At 39.4% G+C, this 24489-nt stretch overlaps 1 protein-coding gene across 10 annotated transcripts in view; it reads right to left on the bottom strand.

Moving 5' to 3' along the window:
- Window positions 1–24489, bottom strand: part of PIP5K1B (phosphatidylinositol-4-phosphate 5-kinase type 1 beta) — a 423928-nt gene that overhangs the window by 125756 nt on the left and 273683 nt on the right. For 9 of the 10 annotated variants that reach the window (XM_079925690.1, XM_079925691.1, XM_079925688.1 and 6 more), the window contains 2 exons: window positions 16518–16670; window positions 3758–4057 (listed from right to left, as the gene is read on the bottom strand). In XM_079925690.1, the coding sequence (XP_079781816.1) occupies window positions 3758–4057; window positions 16518–16670 (453 nt within the window). The remainder of the gene's footprint in view (window positions 1–3757; window positions 4058–16517; window positions 16671–24489) is intronic. The other variant, XM_079925695.1, reaches the window with a different exon arrangement.

The following is a 24489-nucleotide window of genomic DNA, read 5'->3' as shown; positions in this document are numbered from 1 at the left end:
GTTACCTACTCTGATCCCTCAAATGCTTTAGAATATTATCATTGCACTTAATATTCTGAATGGCAACTGATTAAAAATAGAACCTGCTGTATAAAAAAATCAATAAAATTCAAAATTCATATTATTTATAAAGATAAATAATAATAAATAATTTATAATAATAAATATAAGTATTTATAAATATAAACATTTATATTATATTGGCTTTATCATTTATAAAATAATGTCACCTACACCATCTAAGTTAATCATCACAGTGCTCCTGGGACATAAGATGAGCTTATATATTAAGGAAAAATTGTGGTTTAGAGAACTTATGACTTGTCGAATATCATACAGCTTATCAATGGAAGATCTAATATCCAGGCATCCAGACACCTGACCTTCCTTCATTTCTCCCTCCCTCCCTCCATCCTAACCTTACTTCTGTCTTAAAGATCTTGCTACCGCTGAGATGATGAATTGACATCAGAATTGATTGAAATTTCTTGCTGAGAATATGTTTATCACATATTAATAAATCACATTTTTTGATGCTTCAAAAAAAATGCAAAAAAATAAAAATAGAGGTCATTCACCTCATGTTGGCACACAGGAGGCCTGCGATACATGTCTGATAAGTGAGTAAAAGAATGCATCCTAATATGGGTGTAGCTCACCTTTCTTTGGCTGGGCTGGTGACACAGTAATCCAGTCCCCTGCCTGACTTGTTTCTAGAGCCTTAGCAGCACTGCCTCACTCAGAGGATTGTTAACAGCAGAGATTCCCGATCGTTTGGGGCCGGTGCCAGCCCCAGGGGGAACTTACATCCTCCCTGGATCTCCACAGCACCTCATCTGGTGCTAAAGCTCAGCTCTGCAAAGTGAGGGAAATGTCAGGGTAAGAGATGCTGTGGGCAATGCCAACCACACATCCTATTCCAGCCCTTCAGAGGATGACCTGAAGAAAGAGAGATGAGTCTGCTCGGCTCTAGGATGGGGGTCGTTAGCCCGGGGTAGGGAGCGGGTAGAGAGACGATGGGCTGCAAGGGATTCATGAAAGACAGTTCACAGCTTTCATCAGTTTTACAAACAGGCCCATGACTATTAAATATTAAGACCTACCATTCCAGAAAAGTGCCTTCCTGCAGGTAGCTCTGATCTGAGAATCAGCTGCTGACTCCAGATCACAGAGGCCTTGGGCATAGTCAAGGCAGATCACAGAAGGGACTCAGGTTCCCCCGCAGCATGCCATTCCCATGCTCCAGCTCCACCCCAAGAAAAGCCTTTCTGAAGGCCGATGTGCGCAATTTAAGGAAGTTTCATGATCTGTGTCTTTGACAAGTTCAAATGCAATGAAAGACAGGGAGTCAGGCTTAGGATACCTCCACATTGACCTTTATGTGCCTTAGCACAACAAATCCTCAAAAAATAAAAACTAAAAAGGCAAATCCCCAGGGTCTCATTCCTGACGAAGAGTCATGTTTGACCTTGTTCTATCAGGATTGGGCTTAGGAAATGCTAATAAACAGACAAATCCTGTGCAATGGCTTTTTACATTTGACCTTTCCTTTTTTTTCTGGCATAGGAGCCTGTGGCTTTAGAAAACAGCAGAAAAAAGGCTTTCCATATTCAAGAGGCAAGAAATGCACACACACACAAAGAGAAAGCAAATCTAAAATTGTTTGAAACCCTGGGGAACTGAGAGTCACTTTTCACCCACATCCTGTCAGGGTTGAAAAGCACAGGAAAAGGTTTCTCCTAAAATGTGTGTATGTTTTATTTTTTCCTTTTTAAAGAAAAACAAGAGTCACTCATATGCACCCAGATATCTGAATAGATCAGCTGGATAGCTTTTTGTTTGCTTGGTTCCCACTGTTATTCCCATGACTTCTGAAAAGATAGTTTTAAAAAAATCCTTACATTGAATCTTTAAATTTCAATTGTTAAGAGCACATGCTTTGTCCCCAAACAGGTGTGGGCTCTGCCACTGACTTGCTAGGTGATGCTGGACAGGTTTGTTAACCTTTATAAGAACCTAATTATTCACCAATTAAAATGGGAGTATGAATGGTACTGATGTCAAATGGTGGCTGAGATAATTAAAAGAAATAATGCATTAAAAAATCTTAGGCTATTAAGTTTAGTCAGTCAAACAGAGAAAGACAAATATATGGTATCACTTATATGTGGAACCTAAAAAAATGATACAAATGAACTTATTTACAAAACAGAAATAGACTGACAGACAGAAAACAAACTTATGGTCACCAAAGGGGAAAGGGGGGAGGGATAAATTAGGAGTTTGGGATTAACATATACACTATTATATATAAAACAGGTAAACAACAAGGACCTACTATATAGAACAGGGAACTATACTCAATAACTTCTAATAACCTATAATGGAGAAGAATCTGAAAAAGAATATATATATACATATATGTATAACTGAATCACTTTGCCATACATCTGAAACTAACACAACATTGTAAGTTAACTATACTTCAATTTAAAAACAAAAGGGAAATATCTTAGGCTAGCTTGGTAAACTCGAAGCATCAATGAATGGCATCTAAAGGACAGGAGCTGTGGAGTAAATCCTCTACCGATGAAACAAACAATTCCAAGGACACATCTTTATGCGTTATCAGAGATGTTTTAACACACAGAAAGAAAAAGCCCAGCAACAGTGGGGCTGTGCTTCTCGTTGAGGATTCCCCATTTTATACATTACATGCGGTGGTTAGACCGCCTTCTTTACCTTCAGGTGAGCTCGAGTCTGGCAGAGAAGGGACCCTCCCTCCCCTGTAACAAGGTGTGTCATCTGACCAAGTCCACAGAAGGCCCAGGAAGCCAAGGCACACCCCATATTTCCCAGTGATCAGGCCCCATGAGTCCTATTCTCTTCTCCAGAAAGCCCTGGTCAGGCCTGGACCCAACCTCGCACCGGCACGCCTTCAGCCCATCTCCAACATGCCCAACCCAGCTGAGAACCTGCATGGTTCTCCTAAGTTCATCTGGGCCAGGAAATAACATTCCTGAGAATCTGTTAATCAAATGATCATCATCCTTCAGAACCTAGCAGAGTTGCATTTGCATCTATTTCTCCAAAAGGGCTTTTACCTACTTTCTGTAAATCTACCATGTCAGAAAAATTTATCCTGGACTTTGGTTTTACTTTTTTTTTCTTTTTTTCTTATGCATTGCTGGCTGGGGGAACTCCTCCTCCTGACAATCTCTCTGGCTACTTTGCATGGAATGGTCTGTGCTCTGTCAAGCCTCATTCCTGATCGCCTCTTATTCAGATCACATAAAGCAATTTCAGCAAATGGGCCCACCTCATGGTTCTGCATATACAGTGGATTTCCAGGGATCCACTTAGCAATCCCACCAAGTGCATTTTCTCTAAGCTACTCTCCCCTGTTGGAATCTTACTTCATCCAAGTCTTGTATATGGCTTTTCTCGCTAATCACTGTGTTAAACCTAAACTTCTTTTCCCTCCACTTTAAACACCTTTCCCACAGGGGAGGATGAAAAGAAAAACAAAATTATTGTTTCATTTGATCAAAGAAATCTGACTTAGCTTATTAATAAAACCAACAGACCCCAGACAATTCCCTTATCATCCACCAGTTCCTTCAAGAACAGGGAAGCCTGGATCAGCATCAGGATTGGTAATGATGGGATTCCATGTGACAGTTTTTGGACATTCTTACAAAGGTACCTTACCACAGATGACTTTTCAAAGGCATTCACAGCAATGACATTTCCTTACCCGGCAGTCTCTCTGAAGCGTCTTCATGAGCGCATTGTATGTTTCTGTATCAAAATACAACCCTTCGTGCATGTCTTGCAGGAAATCTAAGTCCTTAAACGTGGGGCTGGATTTCTCTCTCTCTTTTCGGGAGGCTCTTCGCTTATAGGTTGAGCCTTTCAAGTCATATGTAAAGTGCATTCTCATGGAGCGTGGTAAGACATTGTTCATCACCACAATTCTGATGTTAATGCCCCCTGATTGCATGCAATACAGTCCATAAAATTTGGGCAAAAGAGTCCTTGGATTCTGGTTTAAATTCTAAAAAAAGAAAAAGGAAAAAAAATGTTTAAACTCTACTTTTACAAAATAATGCTCCACTATGACGTGTTTTCATCTAAAATGATAATTAAAAATGGAATGTGATTATTTTTGTTAACGGCCATTGTTAAAATTTTGTTGTTCCTAACCTAGTTTTTAAGTCGGCTTATGGGAACAGCAACTTTATCATCCTGATCTCAGGGCATTAAAAGTGGCTGAATTGAAAATGGACGGAATGTCCCAAATTAGCTCCAACTAAAATCAGGCAAAGACGTGATTAGTGCCATGTGTGATTATTCTCTAAGGTAGCTCAAGAGAAAATGAATTGCTGGGGTACGAGGGATGAACATTTAAAATTTTAATAGCTCCTGGAAACTGTCTTCCAAAATGGCCAGACCGCTTTACCACACTTTGTAAGATTACATTTCCCACCCCTCTTACCAGTGCTGAATATTATCTAACTTTAGAATCTTTGTAAGCATGGTTGGTGAAAAATGACAACTTGTTTCCAATTTAATTTAATTTAAATGTGAATACCACTAATAACTAGAGAAATTTAATATTTTTACATATTTTTAGCCCCCTCAAAGATAATTTTGTGTTACTATCCTTTGCTCATTTCTCTTTACGTTTTTGTCATCGTTGGAGTTCTTGATATATTCCGGATATTTATTAGTTTCCTATTCTATTCGGGGTAAATATTTTCTTCCACTATGTTGTCTTTTTTGTTATAAAAATAGGGAATACACACCTATTTTTGTTTCACTTTAAAAGTAGGCAACAAGTAAAAAATAGTTTACTAAAAGGCATTTATATAATGAAAAGTCTACTATTCCTAATCCTTCCCCCAATTCCCAACTTTTGTGAAAACTATTGTCCTCAGTTTCTATCATTTTAGAAATATCCTATGTGCTTATGTTAATTTTATACCTGGTTTTTTTTTTTTTTGGTTATACAAATGTTTTGCTTTTTCATGTAATCACATTTATGTACTTGTTTCTTGTGCTTTTTTGGCTTCTTATTTAGCAAAGCTTTTTATACCGCAAGAAATTTATAAATTTCTTCTATGGTCTTACAAATTTTTAATAATTTTGGTGATTACATTTGGTTTTTTACTTCACATGGAATTTTCTTCTTCCAGAAAGTTTGCATAGAGCATTGATGTGACTTACATACATCATGAAATGAGTATCACAATAAGTTTAGCCATCACAATGAGCCATCATCTCATATAGATATAAAATTAAAGAAATAGAAAAAAATTTTTTTCCTCGTGATGAGAACTCTTAGGATTTACTCTCTTAACAACTTTCCTATATAACATGCAGCAGTGGTCGTTATATTCACCATGGTGTACATCACATCCCTAATGCTTATTTATCTTATAACTGGAAGTTTGTACCTTTTGACCACCTTCCTCTAATGCCCCCTTCCCCCACCTCCCGCCTCTGGTAGCCACAAATCTGATCTCCTTTTCTATGAGTTCGTTTGTTTTTGAAGTATAATTGACCTACATCACTATGCTAGTTCCTGTTACACAGCATAGTGATTTGCTACCTCTGTACATTTCAAACTGATCACCACAATGAGTCTAGTTAAGATCTGTCTCCATACAAAGATACTACATAATTTTTGACTATATTCCCCACACTGTACATTTCATACTCATGACTCATTTATTTTGCAACTGAAGTTTGCACCTCTTAATCTCCCTCACCTATTTCTTTTCCCCCCACACCCCTCTCCCCTCTGGTAACCACCTCTTTGTTCTCTGTGTCTATGTCTCTGTTTCTGTTTTGTTATGTTTGGTCATTTGTTTTGTTTTTCAGATTCCACATATAAGTGAAATCAAACAGTATTTGTCTTTCTCTGTATGACATTTCACTTAACATAATACCCTCTAGGTCCATCCATGTTGTCACAAATGGCGAGATTTCATCGTCTTTTAAGGTTAAGTAATATTTCATTGCATATGCATACCACATCTTGTTTTTCCATTCATTTATTGATGGGCACTTGAGCTGCTTCCGTATCTTGGCTATCATAAAACAATGGTGCAATGAACACAGGGGTGTATATATCTTATCGAATTAGTGTTTCTGTTTCCTTTGGATAAATCCCAGGAGTGGAAATGCTGGATCACACAGTAGTTCTAGTTTTAATTTTTTGAGGACTCTCCATACTATTTTCCATAGTGGCTGCACTAATTTACATTCCCACCAATGGGCATGAGGGTTCCCTTTTCTCTACATCCTTGCCAATGCTTATTATTTATTGTCTTTTTGATAATACCCACTCTGATGGATGTGACGTGATAGCTCACTGTGGTTCTGATTTGCATCTCTCTGGTGATTAGTGATATTAACCGTCTTTTTCTGTGACATCAGTACATCTTCTTTACAAAAATGCCTATTCGGATCCTCTGCCGATTTTTATTTTTTATTGAAGTATAATTGATTTACAATGTGTTAGTTTCTGGTGTACAGCAAAGTGGTTCAGTTTTATATGCATGCATATGTGTGTGGATGTGTGTGTGTGTGTGTGTATATATATATATATATATATATACATACATATATATATATGTACTTTTTCATTCTTTTTCATTGTAGGTTCTTAGAAGATACTGATTATAGTTCCGTGGGCTATACAGTAGGACCTTGCTCTTTATCTATCCTATATAAAGTAGCGTGTGTCTGTTAACCCCAAGCTCCTAATTTATCCCTCCACCCCCTTTCCCCTTTGGTAACCATAAGTTTTGTTTTCTATGTATGTGAGTCTGTTTCTGTTTTGTAAAAATGTTCACTTGTATCCTTTTTTAAGATTTCACATATAAGTAATACCATATGATATTTTTTTCTCTGGCTTACTTCATTTAGTATGATAATCTCTAGGTCCATCCATGTTGCTGCAAATGGCATTATTTTTCACTTTTTTTATGGCTAAATAATATTCCATTATGTATGTATGTGCCACATCTTCTTTATCCATTCATCTGTCAAGGAACACATGGTTGCCTCCATGTTTTGGCTACTGTAGAAAGTGCTGCTATGAACACTGGGGTGCATCTTTTCAAATTAGAGTTTTCTCCAAATATATGCCCAAGAGTGGGATTGCAGAATCATATGGTAGTTCTATTTTTAATTTTTTAAGGAATCGCCATACTGTTCTCTGTAGTGGCTGCACCAATTCACATTCCCATCAACGGTGTAGGAGGGCTCCTTTTTCTGCACACCCTCTCCAGCATTTATTATTTATAGGCTTTTTAATGATGGCCATCTGACAGGTGTGAGGTGATACCTCATTGTAATAGTTTTGATTTGCATTTCTCTAATAATTAACAATATAGAGCACCTTTTCATGTGCCTGTTTCTGACCACTTTCTAACATTTTTTAATTGGGTTGTTTATTTTTCATGTTGAGTTGTATGAGTTCTTTGTATATATTTTTTTAACATCTTTATTGGAGTATAACAGCTTTACAATGTTGTGTTAGTTTCTGCTTTAGAACAAAGTGAATCAGCTATACGTATACTTATGTCCCCATATCTCTTTCCTCTTGCATCTCCCTCCCACCCTCCCTATCCCCAGCCCCCACCCCCGGTGGTCACAAAGCACAGAGCCGATCTCCCAGTGCTATGCGGCTGCTTCCCACTAGCTAACTGTTTTACATTTGGTAGCGTATATATGTCCACGCCACTCTCTCACTTCGTCCCAGTTTACCCTTCCCCCTTCCCGCATCCATTTACTACATCTGTGTCTTTATTCCTGTCCTGCCCCTAGGTTCATCAGAACCAACTTTTTTTTGTAGATTCCATATATATGTGTTAGCATATGGTATTTGTTTTCACTTTCTAACTTACTTCATTCTGTATGACAGTCTCTAGGTTCACCCACCTCACTACAAATAACTCAATTTAGTTTCTTTTTATGGCTGAGTAATATTCCACTGTGTATATGTGCCACATCTTTTTTATCTATTCATCTGTCGATGGACACTTAGGTTGCTTCCATGTCCTGGCTATTGTAAATAGAGCTGCAATGAACATTGTGGTACATGACTCTTTTTGAATTATGGCTTTCTCAGGCTATAAGCCCAGTAGTGGGATTGCTGGGTCATATGGTAGTTCTAATTTTAGTTTTTTAAGGAATGTCCATACTGTTCTACATAGTGGCTGTATCAATTTACATTCCCATCAACAGTGCAAGAGGGTTCCCTTTTCTCCACACCCTCTCCAACATTTACTGTTTGCAGAATTTTTGATGATGGCCATTCTGACCGGTGTGAGGTGATACCTCATTGTAGTTTAGATTTGCATTTCTCTAATGATTAGCAATGTTGAGCATCCTTTCATGTGTTTGTTGGCAATCTGCATACCTTCTTTGGAGAAATGTCTATTTAGGTCTTCTGCCCATCTTTGGATTGGGTTGTTTGTTTTTTGGATATTGAGCTGCATGAGCTGCTTGTCTATTTTAGAGATTGATCCTTTGTCGGTTGCTTTGTTTGCAACTATTTTCTCCCATTCTGAGGGTTGTCTTTTCGTCTTGTTTATGGTTTCCTTTGCTGTGCAAAAGCTTTTAAGTTTCATTAGGTCCCATTTGTTTATTTTTGTTTCTATTTCCATTTCTCTAGGAGGTGGGTCAAAAAGAATCTTGCTGTGATTTATGTCATAGAGTGTTCTGCCTATGTTTTCCTCTAAGAGTTTGATAGTGTCTGGCTTTACACTTAGGTCTTGAATCCATTTTGAGTTTATTTTTGTGTATGGCGTTCTTTTACATGTAGCTGTCCAGTTTTCCCAGCACCACTTATTGAAGAGGCTGTCTTTTCTCCACTGTATATTCTTGCCCCCTTTATCAAAGATAAGGTGGCCATATGGGCATGGGTTTAGCTCTGGGCTTTCTAGCTTGTTCATTTGACCGATATTTCTGTTTTTGTGCTAGTACCATACTGTCTTGATTACTGTAGCTTTGTAGTAGAGTCTGAAGTCAGGGAGCCAGATTCCTCCAGCTCTGTTTTTCTTTCTCAAGATTGCTTTGGCTATTCGGGGTCTTTTGTGTTTCCATACAAATTGTGAATTTTTTTGTTCTAGTTCTGTGAAAAATGCCATAGGTAGTTTGATAGGCATTGCATTGAATCTGTAGATTGCTTTGGGTAGTACAGTCATTTTCATAATGTTGATTCTTCCAATCCAAGAACATGGTATATCTCTCCATCTGTTTGTATCCTCTTTAATTTCTTTCCTCAGTGTCTTATAGTTTTCTGCATACAGGTCTTTTGTCTCCTTAGGTAGGTTTATTCCTCAGTATTTTATTCTTTTTGTTGCAATGGTAAATGGGAGTGTTTCTTTAATTTCTCTTTCAGAATTTTCATCATTAGTGTAAAAGAATGCAAGAGATTTCTGTGCATTAATTTTGTATCCCGCTTCTTTTCCAAATTCATTGATTAGCTCTAGTAGTTTTCTGGTAGCATTTTTAGGATTCTCTATGTATAGTATCATGTCATCTGCAAACAGTGACAGTTCTACTTCCTCTTTTCCGACTTGGGTTCCTTTTATTTCTTTTTCTTCTCTGATTGTTGTAGCTAAAACTTCCAAAATTATGTTGAATAATAGTGGTGAGAGTGAGCAACATTGTCTTGTTCATGATCTTAGTGGAAACAGTTTCAGTTTTTCACCATTGAGGACGATGTTGGCTGTGGGTCTGTCATATATGGCCTTTATTATGTTGAGGTAAGTTCCCTCTATGCCTACTTTAAGGAGGGTTTTTATCATAAATGGGTGTTGAATTTTGTCAAAAGTTTTCCAGCATCCATTGAGAGTATCATGGTTTTTCTCCTTGAATTTGTTAATATGGTGTATCACATTGATTGATTTGCATATATTGAAGAATCCTTGCACCCCTGGGATAAATCCCACTTCATCATGGTGTACGATCCTTCTAATGTGCTTTTGGATTCGGTTTACTAGTATTTTGTTCAGGATTTTTGCATCTATGTGCATCAATGATATTGGCCTGTAGTTTTCTTTTTTAGTGCCATCATTGTCTGGTTTTGGTATCAAGGTGATGGTGGCCTCGTAGAATGAGTCTGGGAGTGTTCCTCCCTCTGCTATATTTTGGAAGAGTTTGAGAAGGATAGGTGTTAGCTCTTCTCTAAATGTTTGATAGAATTCACCTGTGAAGCCATCTGGTCCTGGGTTTTTGTTTACTGGAAGATTTTTAATCACAGTTTCAATTTCAGTGCTTGTGATTGGTCTGTTTATATTTTCTATTTCTTCCGGGTTCAGTCTCGGAAGGTTGTGCTTTTCTAAGAATTTGTCCATTTTATTGGCATATAGTTGCTTGTAGTAATCTCTCATGATCTTTTGTATTTCTGCAGTGTCAGTTGTTACTTCTCCTTTTTCATTTCTAATTCTGTTGATTTGAGTCTTTTCCCTTTTTTTCTTGATGAGTCTGGCTAATGTTTTATCAATTTTGTTTATCTTCTCAAAGACCAGCTTTTAGTTTTATTGATCTTTGTTCTCGTTTCCTTCATTTCTTTTTCATTTATTTCTGATCTGATCTTTATGATTTCTTTCCTTATGCTAAATTTGGGGCTTCTTTCGTTTCTCTTTCTCTAATTGCTTTAGGTGTAAGGATAGGTTGTTTGAGATTATTCTTGTTTCCTAAGGTAGGATTATATTGCTATAAACTTCTCTCTTAGAACTGCTTTTGCTGCATCCCATAGGTTTTGGGTTGTCGTGTTTTCATTGTCATTTGTTTCTAGGTATTTTTTGATTTCTTCAGTGATCTCTTGGTTATTTAGTAGTTCATTGTTTAGGCTCCATGTGTTTGTATTTTTTACAGTTTTTTTCCTGTAATTGATATCTAGTCTCATAGCATTGTGGTCAGTAAAGACACCTGATATGATTTCAATGTTCTTAAATTTACCAAGGCTTGATTTGGAACCAAGGTATGATCTATCCTGGAGAATGTTCCATGAGCACTTGAGAAGAAAGTGTATTCTGTTGTTTTTGGATGGAATGTCCTATAGATATCAATTAAGTCCATCTTTTTTAATGTGTGATTTAAAGCTTGTGTTTCCTTATTTATTTTCATTTTGTTTGATCTGTCCATTGGTGAAAGTGAGGTGTCAAAGTCCCCTACTATGAATGTGTTACTGTCGATTTCCCCTTTTATGGCTGTTAGCATTTGCCTTATGTATTGAGGTGCTCCTACATTGGGTGTGTACATATTTACAATTGTTATATCTTCTTCTTGGATTGATCCCTTGATCATTATGTAGTGTCCTTCTTTGTCTCTTGTAATAGTCTTTATTTTAAAGTCTATTTTGTCTGATATGAGAATTGTTACTCCAGCTTTCTTTTGATTTCCATGTGCATGGAATATCTTTTTCCATCCCCTCACTTTCAGTCTGTATGTTTCCCTAGGTCTGAAGTGGGTCTCTTGTAGACGGCATATATGAGGGTTTTGTTTTTGTATCCATTCATCCAGTCTGTGTGTTTTGGTTGGAGCATTTAGTCCATTTACATTTAAGGTAATTACCGATATGTATGTTCCTATTACCACTTTCTTCTTTTTTTCTTTTTGCAGTACGCAGGCTTCTCACTCTTGTGGCATCTCCCATTGCGGAGCACAGGCTCCGGACGCACAGGCTCAGCGGCCATGGCTCACGGGCCCAGCCACTCTGCGGCATGTGGGATCTTCCTGGACCGGGGCATGAACCCGTGTCCCCTGCATCAGCAGGCGGACTCTCAACCACTGCGCCACCAGAGAAGGCCCCGATTACCATTTTCTTAATTGTTTTGGGTTTGTTATTAGGTCTTTTCCTTCTCTTGTGTTTCCTGCCTAGGGAAGTTCCTTTAGCATTTGTTGTAAAGCTGGGTTGGTGGTGCTGAATTCTCTTAGCTTTTGCTTGTCTGTAAAGGTTTTAATTTTTCCGTCGAATCAGAATGAGATTCTTGCTGGGTAGAGTAATCTTGTTGTAGGTTTTTCCCTTTCATGACTTTAAATATGTCCTGCCACTCTCTTCTGGCTTGCAGAATTTCTGCTGAAATTTCAGCTGTTAACCTTATGGGGATTCCCTTGTAGGTTATTTGTTGCTCCTTCCTTGCTGCTTTTAATATTTTTTCTTTGTATTTAATTTTTAATAGTTTGATTAATATGTGTCTTGGCATGTTTCTCCTTGGATTTATCCTGTATGGGACTCTCTGCGCTTCCAGGACTTGACTATTTCCTTTCTCATGTTAGGGAAGTTTTCAACTATAATCTCTTCAAATATTTTCTCAGACCCTTTCTTTTTGTCTTCTTTTTCTGGGACCTCTATAATTTGAATGTTGGTGTGTTTACTGTTGTCCCAGAGGTCTCTGAGACTCTCCTCAATTCTTTTCATTCTTTTTTCTTTACTCTGCTCTGTGGTAGTTATTTCCATTGTTTTATCCTCCAGGTCACTTATCCGTTCTTCTGCCTTAGCTATTGATTCCTTTTACAGAATGTTTAATTTCATTTATTGTGTTGTGCATCATTGTTTTTTTGCTTTTTAGTTCTTCTAGACCCTTGTTAAACGTTTCTTGTATTGTCTCCATTCTATTTCCAAGATTTTGGATCATCTTTACTATCATTACTCTGAAATCTTTTTCAGGTAGACTGCCTATTTCCTCTTCATTGGTTTGGTCTGCTGGGTTTTTACTTTGCTCATTCATATGCTGTGTGTTTCTCTGTCTTCTCATTTTGCTTAACTTACTGTGTTTGGGGTCTCCTTTTTGCAGGCTGCAGGTTCATAGTTCCCGTTGTTTTGGGTGTCTGCCCCCAGTGGTTAGGTTGGTTCAGTGGGTTGTGTAGGCTTCTTGGTGGAGGGGACTGATGCCTGTGTTCTGGCAGATGAGTCTGGATCTTGTCTTTCTGGTGGGCAGGACTGCATCCAGTGGTGTGGTTTGGGGTGTCTGTGACCTTACTGTGATTTTAGACATCCTCTCTGCTAATGGGTGGGGTTGTGTTCCTGTCTTGCTAGTTGTTTGGCATGGGGTGTCCAGCACTGGAGATTGCTGGTCATTGAGTGGAGCTGGGTCTTAGCTTTGAGACAGAGGTCTCTGGGAGAGCTCTTGCCAATTGAGATTACGTGGGGCTGGGGGTCTCTGGTGGTCCAATGTCCTGAACTCAGCTCTCCCACCTCAGAGCCTCAGGCCTGACATCTCGCCTGAGCACCAAGATCCTTACGTGTAGATGGGTTAAATTCTCTAATCCAAAGGCACAGAGTGGCCGGCCTTCTGCGCTCTGCTCGGTCCTCCAGCTGGGCAATGTCCTCTAGGACTTGTTGATATGGAGAGCCTCCTTTGGATCCAGGTCCAGCTGCATTCCCTAGCATCTAGAAGAAGCAGCCCACACCCCCCTCCTCCCTTATCCCCGCCGTAACTCGTCATGATCCTGGACCGTCCCTTCTTTTTATATTTTTGATATTAACACCTTATCATATATACCACTTCTGAATATCTTTTCTCATTCATTTTTCATTTTATTGATAGTTTCTTTCATTGTGCAAAAGTGTTTTTGTTTGATGTAGTCCTGTTTGTTTATTTCTGCTTTTGTTTCCCTTGCCTGGAAGCAATTTTGTGTGTGGGAAAGATCTGAAATAGGGGATTTAATTTTTTTCCGAAATGGGTAACCATTTGTCCTCTCTCAATTGTGTTTAAGTCCCTCCTATATCATACAATAAAATGTCAAATATTTCTGGACACTTTATTTGAATCCATTAATCTTTCTGTCTAGAACTGTACTAAAGCCACATCTTTAATATTACTATAGATTTACATATTTTTGGTGTACGTTATGGCAGGCCCACCATTTTTCTTTTTTCCTGAAAATGGTTTGTCATTCCTTGTCCAAAAGTTTGTCGACTTTTGCCTTCCACTGTTTGTTTTTTAAAATGTGCTTAAAATAATATTTGTTTTCACTTTCAAATGAACCAGCTTTGTCAAGTTCAGGGAAAAAAATCCTATTGGAATTTTTGATTGGAATTAGTCTGGATTTATAAGTTGGTATGGGGGGAATTAAAATGTTTACAATTCTGAGCTCAGGAATGATGCACATTTCTTCATTATTTCAGAACTTTATGTCCTTCAATAACATTTTGTAGTTTCCTTCATATTGGTCTTGTTCATTTGTTTTTATAGACTTAAGTATTTGAGTTCTTATTACAAAAATTCTTTTTGGATTGTTGTTCATATGTTATACTTACTATATCTGCTTTCCCAATCAGAATTATAGTATGTCTTCATTTATTTATTTATTTTTCTCTAATAATAATCAGTATAATTTATTGTCATCATGAATGGGATTCTTTTTTCCCCCTTATACCCTCCAAATTTATATGATCTACATAATGGAATATGATAGATTTTGTAGATTTATCATATATCCCAAAAATCTACTGGATTCTCATTACCTCTAGAAACTACTGGTTTATTTTCTTGAAATTCTGCTCATTTTCTTTTTTTTTTTTCTGCTCATTTTCAATTGTATCATTTGCAGAGAACAGTATTTATACTTTTCTTCTTTTTTTTATACTCAAAGTTATTGATAGAAATTTTAGCAAATATGTCAGAAAGGACCATTGATGGAGGGCATCCTTATTTTTTCTATGACTTCCAGTGAAAGAGCTTTTGTTCTTCTCCATGAGACATCATGTGAACTCTTAGAGACTGATAAATGTATAATATGTATATGTTCATTTATTTACTTATTATGTTAAAAACTTCCATGCCTATTTTAAGAATTAAGAGAAGATACTGAACTTTGAGTGCCTTAATTTCTCCTCAATATCTATATGGACAACCATGTAATGTTCACATTTCTTCTTGTTAATGGGATGAATTCTATTGTTTGTTATACTAGCTTACATGATTGGGATAAAATTACTTGTTCAGCTAAATTTTAAAAGTTTATTTAATTTTAATTAATTTAAATTTAATAGCTATATATGGCTAATGGCTATGATATTGGACAATGTAGTTTTATAAAAGAGACTAGTCTATCTAAGCTTAGAAGTATAGAAGTTTAAGATTTACTCACTTAGCAGATTAGTAAAGAGTGCTGTCAGTTTGACTGCAATTTTAAATTATTTAAAAATGTGTATATGACTAGAATATATTTGAAACGATATATACAAAATATCAGTAGTATGTATTTCTGAGAAAAATATAGTTGGTTGCATTGTTTTTCTTTTCTGTATTTTCTATTTTCTCTGACATAAAGTAGACAATTTGTGCTAAAAAATATTTCCCAGTTTTGTTCAGGATCAAAATCTTTTAAAATCTGTATATGCTGCCCACTAATATTTTTGTTTAGAGTTTTGATTCCTATATTTATATGTGGGACTAATTTATAGCTTTAATGTTGTCTTATCTGATGTTGGAACTAAATAATATTTTTACATACTAAGTGGCATATTTCATCAATTTTGTTTTGAAACAAAGATGACAGTTATCACCTCTCATAGCAAATGAATGGCAGAACTGGGGCTTCTGAAATCCAAACTTCTCCCTGTAGCCATTCCAATCACAAAAAATTAATAACTGCTATGAAAGTACAAAGAAACCAGAGGTATGAAAATGACAAAACTACTGAGGAAAAGTGTTTATTTCTTAAAAATCTGGTCTAAATGACTAGCAAATCCACCTGGGCTAGGTTATTGTTTCTTTGTCTCTAAAACATTACATGGAAGGCGATTTTCACGTTATATTTAACCGATGAAATCCTAAATTCTGAAGTGTAATGGCTAAGAATAGCTAATATGGAATGTATGCCAGTACATGGTGCAGGGGTTAAAGATGCAGCCTCTGGAACCCTACTGCTTGTATTCAAGCCCCACTTCTACGGCCCACTAGCTAAATAACCCTTGGCAAGTGATTCCATTTATCTTTGTCTCAACTACTTCATCTATAAAATGGCAATGACTGAAGTATCCAAGATGCTGTGAGGATTAAATGAGTTACTGCATGCAAAGCACTTACAGCTGTGTTTTAACACAGAGCTTAGCCCTCAATGAATGTTAACTACTCATGTAAGTACTATGTACTGCGGCAAAGAGCTCTGCAATGCATTGCTTCCTTTATCTTACATCCTAGATCCTTTCTTTATTACAACAACCATGGAAGATAGGTGTTTCCCAGCCTCCAAAGACTGAGGAGACTGAGGCTCAGAGCTTACCTTATTCACATAGTTAGCTGACGGCTGAGTGGGATGTAAGCTCAGGACTGAGTCAGTCAACAGCCATGCTCTACTACTCAGTTCTACTTACTTTTAAAAATCTATTCAACGAATGTCATAGTACACTCTAAATGCAAAATAAAGCTCACCAAAGACAAGGAAACATGCCAAAGAGCCACTGAAAAAAACATATAAAAGAAAACTGTGGAGGAAAGTAATTAAACCTTAAGTCGAAGCTTCAATTATGTGTAGTTACTTACCATGTAATAGCCTGGCAGGAGCTTCTGAAGGAACTCTGCTTCTTTATGCTGAACTGTTTTGATGATAAATTCATCATCACTGGTCACAAAAAATAAGGATCCACTGGCTCCAGGGTTAGAGAGCTCTATGAGAGGTTCACTGCATATGGAATACTACAAGAGCAAATAAATAAATAGTAGAAATACATTTAATGTGTATGATGCATACAAGGAAGAAAAATCACAGCGTTACATATCTTGGCCATGTTAAAATAGGAAGCCCTCTCCAAGAGCTTTAAAAGAAGACTCCACGTATGCTAAGAGGTCTCTTTTGAGATTTCTAAACAGTTACTTGATCCATTTACCTTAATACTCTACGATGGGAAACAACATGCCCTCTTCCACCCCCAGTATGACAGAATCACAATCACCATATTTGTCCAATGAGACAACTCCAACAGTGGTATTGACCAAGGTGCTTTGTTTCCAACAAGTGCCCACAGAATAACAACAGAAGGTGTGATCCACACTGTGTATTTGTCACTTGACACCAACACCTATTCTCTTCTCACTATTTACTCTCCCAAGGGAGGTCATCCACTCATGGTTTCAACAAGGAAATGACTCTAACCTCTCAATCTCCAGCTCAGATCTCTCTCTAGGGATCCAGACCTGTATGCCTAACTTTTCAACAGACATTTCTATTTGGTTATACCAGAAACACTGCACATGTAACAAATTCAAAAGCGAGTTCATCTCGGGCCTGTGGTTAGCCCTTGTGGTGACTTTGTAGTAATTAGAAAGACAGAACTCTTTTTCCTGGCAGATGCAGCTCTGGACCAGGTTGGTGAATAGGTGAAGGAATGGATTCCGGTCTTCATTCCTTCACCTTAGCCAGGTGTTCTTGGGCAGTGCACACCCTGTACAACTGTACGTGGTGACTCTAGATCATCTGCCTCCTCTCCCATCCTCCATCTTCTCCCCTTTTCCTCTATCTTAGATAATGGAAGCATCATTATCTTCATTTTGCTCCCCAAATCAGAAACGTGGGCATGCTCTTTGATGTCTCACATTTCTTCACCTTCCATATCCAGACTATTGATAATATCTGCCCCCTTCATGGCATCTCTTTTTCCAATACCCGAAGTTCAGTGGGTTCATCGTTTCATGCCTTGATTACTATGGCGAGCTCCACCTGTTCTCAACTATCCATTCTTGACCGCCCCCGCCCCCGTGCATTCTCCACCAGGAGACCAGAGATCTTTCTGAATTGCATAGCCTTCCACGCCTTCACACCTTTCAATGGGTTCCACTGTTTACAAAGAAGAGAATACCCAAGTTTCTTAAGAGAGCATTTGAGTCCATGAATGATGGAGTCCTGCTCTCCAGCCTTCTCTCTCATCACTTCTCTCCTCAAACTCTACCTGTAAACACAGAGAACTATTTCTCATTTTCTTAAGTGTGCCACACACTCCTGGCTTCTGCATTTTCCTCTATCGGAAACAACCTCCATGCTACCTTTACCCGGTTGACTACCACTGAATAAAACTTATCCTAAAAAAAACCCCTTATTTTCTTGAGAACAGAAACTAGACTAGCATTATATTATAACAGAGTATTTTAGGCAGAATGAGTATGCACTTATATACTTGACATACCAGTTTTAACATATACTCAGCTTGCTGATTCTTCATGAAAATCCTCAGGGTGATTTGGTTAATTTCACACATGATTCTAGTTGTATGCCAGAAATGCATCATTCATGTGTTCATTCAACATTTAAAAAGTATCTACTGAGCATCTGTCTGTACTGTCCCAGGCACTCAGGAAGCTTATATTCTAGTAGGAGGAAACAGTCAACAAACAAGTAAATAACTTATACATCAGAACGTGCCAAGTGCTGTTGAGAAAAAGGAAGCATGGAAAGGGGGGCAGGGGGTGCCAGCAATGATGAGGCCTGGGTGGTCACTAAAAGCATTATTAGGAAGGTGGCATTTGAGGAGAGGCCTGGGGATACTTGGGGAAAGGGTATTCCAGGCAGAGGGAAGGGCAAATGCTAAGGTCTTGAGACCTGGAGAGTTCAAGGCACAGCAAGGAGGCCATGGCTGAAGCAGAGGGAGCAGGGAGGAGAGCTGAAAGGGAAGAAGCCAGAAGGGTTGGGTGGACCCGACACATAGGGAGCCATAGGCCATGGTATGGACTTTGGCCCTTTCTCTAGGGGAGCTGAAAGCCATTGCAGCATCTGGAGCAGAGGACCATGCCATCTGCTGTGCTGAGAGCCCACAGTAGGTGGACAAAAGGAAGACACAGTGAGGAGGTTGTTACAGTGACTTTGGCCTTCAGTGTCTGCTGGACAGCGCTTGCCCTGGAAAACTCTCCCTGGTTCTGTGAATCCAGATCAACTGCTTCCTGGCACTGAATGTTCTCGTCACACAAGTTACCACAAAATACCTTAATTGCCTATTTAGTTATTCCAAGTTCCCATAAGATTGTAAAACTCTATGAGGGCAGAAACTATGACTGTCTCATACTCTGATACAGTTCAGGACCTGTGCCTTGTACACAGAAGGAACTCAATAAATTTTTGTCAAATGAATGATTGAAATTTACCAACAACTGAAGAGCTGTCTCACCAAGAAGTGCCCCAACCCAGCAGAATAGTCAATTTTGGGCTAATGAGCTTAGTGTTTATTAGCTAATAAATCCCAATTATTGACTAGAGAAACATTAGGGGCAGAGAAAAAGGTAAGGACGCTATGGTGTGAGATCAGACGAGCCCTGGTGCGAGGCAAAAGCAGGGACTTAAGGAACTGTACTTTGAGGATGGAGGCATCTGAAAACACCAGGGCTGAACATCCTCCAAAGCATTTTATCTGGGCTTGTGAATATTTCAGTCCTCATCACAGAAAAATCTGAGAGGAAGTGAGGAACAAAAGGAAGGAGGGAGGAGAAGAAACAGAGAAACTGGGAGAAGAATGATGAAAAGGAAGTTTCTAGATGTTACCTTTTAAATTAACCTGCTTTGGCAGCACTGTGGGTAAGGGAAACAAAATCCACCAGGAAAAGAAAGAAGCAAGTGTTTGCTGCCTTCCTAAGCGTCACTGGCAACTTCCGTCTGCTACCTCCTCCTTCTTTTTCCTCTAGCCTTGCTTCCTGAAGCTCTCTTGCTAAGCAGCAATGCAGCCTAAGCCCTTATGAACCAGTTGAGGATAAGAGAGGAAAACAAAAATAGTCATCATACTGCACACAGGATGCTATAAAAGCCAAGAAGAAGCAGAGGGCACCTTCCCTGCTGTGCGCAGAGTCCACGCGGAAGGAAAGGCCTGGGAGTTGGAATCGACTGATGTTTCTAAAATCATGACTCTGTCAGTAGCCAGCTCTCTGACCTTGAGTGAGGAACTTAGCATCTTGGAGTCTTAGGAACCTCATCTCTAAAATAACGAGGGTAATATCTACCCAACAGCAGCTCAAAGTTTTAAAAACGAATGCTTTTGAAACCCCAAGCAGAGTGACCACTTAGTCATTGCTGTTGCCATTTTTCATTACATGATCATACACACAGCTGGAGAGCCAGCAGTGCCCTAGGATGTACTGAGGGTTTCAGCCTAAGTCCCACGACAAGAGGGCTACCCAAAGGTACACTAAGATATTCTTGGTGAAGCAAGAAAAGAGATGGGCTGGGGGTGACAAGATAAGTTAGGGGTTTGAGATTAACATATACACACTACTATACGTAAAATAGATAAACAACAAGAACCTACTGTATAGCACAGGGAACTCTACTCAATATCTTGTAATACCTATAATAGAAAAGAATCTGCAAAAGAACGTGTGTGTGTGTAACACACACACACACACGTAACTGAATCACTTCGCTGTATACTTGAAACTAACATGACATTGTGAATTAACTATAATTCAATTAGAAAATAAATTAATTTTTAAAAAAGAAAGAAAAAACCTGGGTCTTCTATATAATCATGAATTTGAGACCTGGGAAAATAAAGGTGTGGATCCCATTCTCATAAAAAGTGAAGGCAGACCCCAGACTCCCTTTAGGATTCTGATTTTTTGTTCCATGGGGTTTGAATTTCTGGCACAGAACCTTCTTATGGATAGGAGTAAATGTTGTGAAAGTACAAAAAAAGCAAAGAATGCAGAAATTAGGGGGTGATCTATTTCTGCAAATAGAGAAATTAGGGGGTGATCCAGGAAGAGCTGTCTAGGGAAAACTGGATTCAGATGTGAACATCTGCTTCCAATTAAACTCTCAAATTCTTCTACAAGCAGTAACACAATCTGGAGGCTATTTCATTGGTTACTTAATTGCCAAATACTCCTTTATTATGTAATTTATAAATGAATATGAATGGAGAAATCTGTTGTTTTGACCTATTTTAATAACCATTTTGGGGTCACTCCTAGCACAGCATCAGTCTGCCATAAACTAGCATTATGATGCTGAACACCTGGGACTATTACCATTATCACCTGTAGTTCTATGGTTTTCCACCCTGCAACTTGGTTACCGTGTTCTCTTGCTGAGCAATCTTCTCTGAAATGTTGCCTTTTCAGAGCAAATATAGAGGAGCTATGGGAACGTTTTAATTAGCCACGATCAACAAGCCCCTGTGTACACGCCTGGGTTGACGCACCTTCCCAGCCCTCTCATCTGCGCAAGCTGTTCCGACGTGTTCCTTCCCTGCCTTGTATTTCCTGCAGGGCCTCCCTATGTACCCACTGGCAAGAATGCAAAGTACAACCCAGCTGGAACCTGCCAAGGCAAATTAACGTTGTAAACTTGCACAGTGAGGTGGAGATCATTTTTCCTGCCATTTCTTACCCTCGACAGTGTCAAATATTCACCCCGCTCTCTTTCTTATGGGTGTTGGTGAGCCTGAAAAATATCATATAAATCACCCTGGATTTGGGAATACCCAGGCACCTGGTAAAGAAGGAAATGAACCAAAGGCCTGTTGCCCAAGCAGAAATGGGAAAAAAATGCTCTGGGGCCCCTTGGCCTTCCCCTGGGAGGCATTTATTTAGGAACAAATAAGGAATAAGGAGCATTTGCATTGCTGTGCGGTGCACGTGGACATACCTTCACCACGCTGTCTTATATCCAAATTATGCACGTTTCAACATGAACTTGTAATTGGCACGCACGTGGTGAGTTTTAATGGTACTGAGAATGTAATCAGAGTTATTCAGGCTGAAATCCAGATGCAACAGTATAAGACTAAGTAGAAATACAAACATCACAGAGATCCAATATCAAATCTACCAATAGTTACCAATCCGTACGCAAAGTTACCCTCTCCTTTCCTCTCCCATTTAGATCAGTACATCTTCACAAATTTGGGTTTAGATAACCCCAGTTTGATAGATGCCAGCATGCGTTTGTGATCTGCACCGTATCCTTTTTTTTTCTTCACACAGTTTTTCAGGGGATGTTTTAATTCATTTTTCTGTGCTTTTTTGGCCTTAACTCTTTGAAAATGTGCTTTGTTAGGGGTCTTTTACCTCTTTGGCTGTATTCTTCAGAATGGATAACCACAGTTCATAGTCTGATGGCTAGGGAGTGGCCATCTTGAGACCACATCTAATAAGAGGTCTGAGACTTAGTGGTTGGGAAGCATGAGGCCAACTGGTAGAGGGAAAGAGCACCAGGGAAGGAGGTGAGACCACTGTTCCGGCCTGGGCTCTGCCTCCAGTCCCCAACGTGGGTAACCTTGGGCACCTCCCTTCACCAGCTTCAGATTCCTCATCTACAATGAAGAGTTGGGTTAAAAAGTCTCTGAGGGCTTCCCTGGTGGTGCAGTGGTTGGGAATCTGCCTGCCAATGCAGGGGACACGGGTTCGAGTCCTAGTCTGGGGGGATCCACATGCTGCGGAGCAGCTGGGCCCCTGCGCCACAACTACTGAGCCTGCACTCTGGGGCCCACGAGCCATAACTACTGGAGCCCAGGTGCCTGGAGCCTGTGCTCTGCAGCGGAGAGGCCACTGCAGTGAGAAGCCTGCGCACCACAACGAAGAGTGGTCCCCGCTCGCTGCAACTGGAGAGGGCCCGTGCGCAGCAGCAAAGACCCAATGCAGCCAAAAATAAATAAATAAATTTATTTAAAAAAAGAAATGGTCTCTGAGTTTCCACCTGACTTTCTGAAGTATGTTGTGTCCGGCAAAAGACCCCTTCCTCATCTACCACACTCCAGATGACTGGGTGGGCTCCTCAGATGTAGTAGTTTAGAGTGAGCTTCCAGAAGCTCCAAGACCAATAAGGTGAGCTGCCTTGGTCCTGGGCTGTGGGTGGCCCCAGCCACTGGGGACCAGGCAGCCATGTTTAGCTAGAGGCCCACTGCTCTTGTTCTGTTTCTTGCAGGTCCCGGAGATGGGTCCAGTTACTGAACTGTGTGTACAATTAATAAGGGAGGTGGAAAATGCAATCAAACAAAAGCACACTTATCTGTCTGATCCCATCTTTTTTTCCCCCCTAACTTTTCATTATGGAAAATTTCAAACATACACGAAAGTAAAGAGAACTAATTAACATTGTGTGTGAATTGACACACGTGTCTATCTTCTGGCTTCAACGTGTCTATTTTCAGCTATCAACTCATGGCCAGCCTTGTTTCCTTTACACCCTCAACCATTGCCCTGGCTGCTTCCCTCAGATTCTTTTGAAGCAAATCACAGACATCATATCATTTCTCCCACAGATATTTCAGTATGTGTCTCTAAAAGACAAGGATTCCTCTTTTAAAACACAACCACGGGCTTCCCTGGTGGCGCAGTGGTTGAGAGTCTGCCTGCCGATGCCGGGGACACGGGTTCGTGCCCCAGTCTGGGAAGATCCCACATGCCACGGAGCGGCTGGGCCCGTGAGCCATGGCCACTGAGCCTGCGCATCCGGAGCCTGTGCTCTGCAATGGGAGAGGCCACAACAGTGAGAGGCCCGCGTACCGCAAAAAAACAAAACAAAACAAAACAAAACAAACACAACCACAATACCATCATCCCACCAAAAAACCCCCAAAACTTCAACATAATCAAATATCTAGTCAGTCTTGACATTTCACCAATTTCCTATAATTAAAAAAACAAAAACAAAAAAACCACAAAACACACAACTGGTTATTTGAATTATCTAGCACTGTCTTTCTAATCTTCCTGATCAAAACCTTCCCCTCCTGCTATACTGGACCACTCAAAGTCCTTCTAAATATTTAATGCACTTGCATCTCTGGCTGACAGTGCTAACACTGCTCCCTACCCTTATACCCTGTCCCAACATCTTTCCCTTTTTCCCACCTACTCAAATCCCTTGCAATTTTTAAGTCACAGTTAAACTACGCCATGCCCATAAGAAGCCCCCCTAATCATCAATCCAACAGAGAGAGACCTCTCCCTCCTTTGAAATCCTGGAGTATTTATTGTTTTGTTTCCATCTTTTTATTTACTGCCTGGTAGAATTCGTTGTTTTCCCACATAAATCATCATTCCAATTGGATTCTAAGTTCTCTGAGTGCCATGACTCATAATTTTTTGAATCTCTCCATAATTATTAGCAAAGTATATTAGTTACAGTTGGTATTCAAAGTACCCAGTGATCAATTAACCACCTCTTGCCAGGTACACGAAGGAGGACTTTTGCTTTGAGAAGTCATCAGCTTGGTCTCCCCTGCTCCTTTGTAAATACTCTGACCTCATTACGAAGGTAACTTTTCCAGCTTAAAGGCTCATTAGGAAACTGTATAAGCTGTGTGAGTTGTTGCTCAGAAAAAGGCCTTCCCCAAGGAGAGAAATCTTGTGAGAAAGACTAAATAAAAGAATGGGCTTCCCAGCCTGCCTGTCAGCGGCCACAGGAACACTAAAGGAAGACCTACTCAGGGTAGACAGCCATCTCATCACACTGATTGAATCTGTGTTATGAAATGCAAGTCTGGTGGCATCTCCTTGGCTGGCAGGAGCTCAAGGTAAGTCAGAAGAGAATCCA

This window comes from Stenella coeruleoalba (assembly GCF_951394435.1).
Source record: "Stenella coeruleoalba genome assembly, chromosome: 7".
NCBI classification, from domain to species: domain Eukaryota; kingdom Metazoa; phylum Chordata; class Mammalia; order Artiodactyla; family Delphinidae; genus Stenella; species Stenella coeruleoalba.
This window is presented reverse-complemented; position numbering and strand designations above follow the sequence as displayed.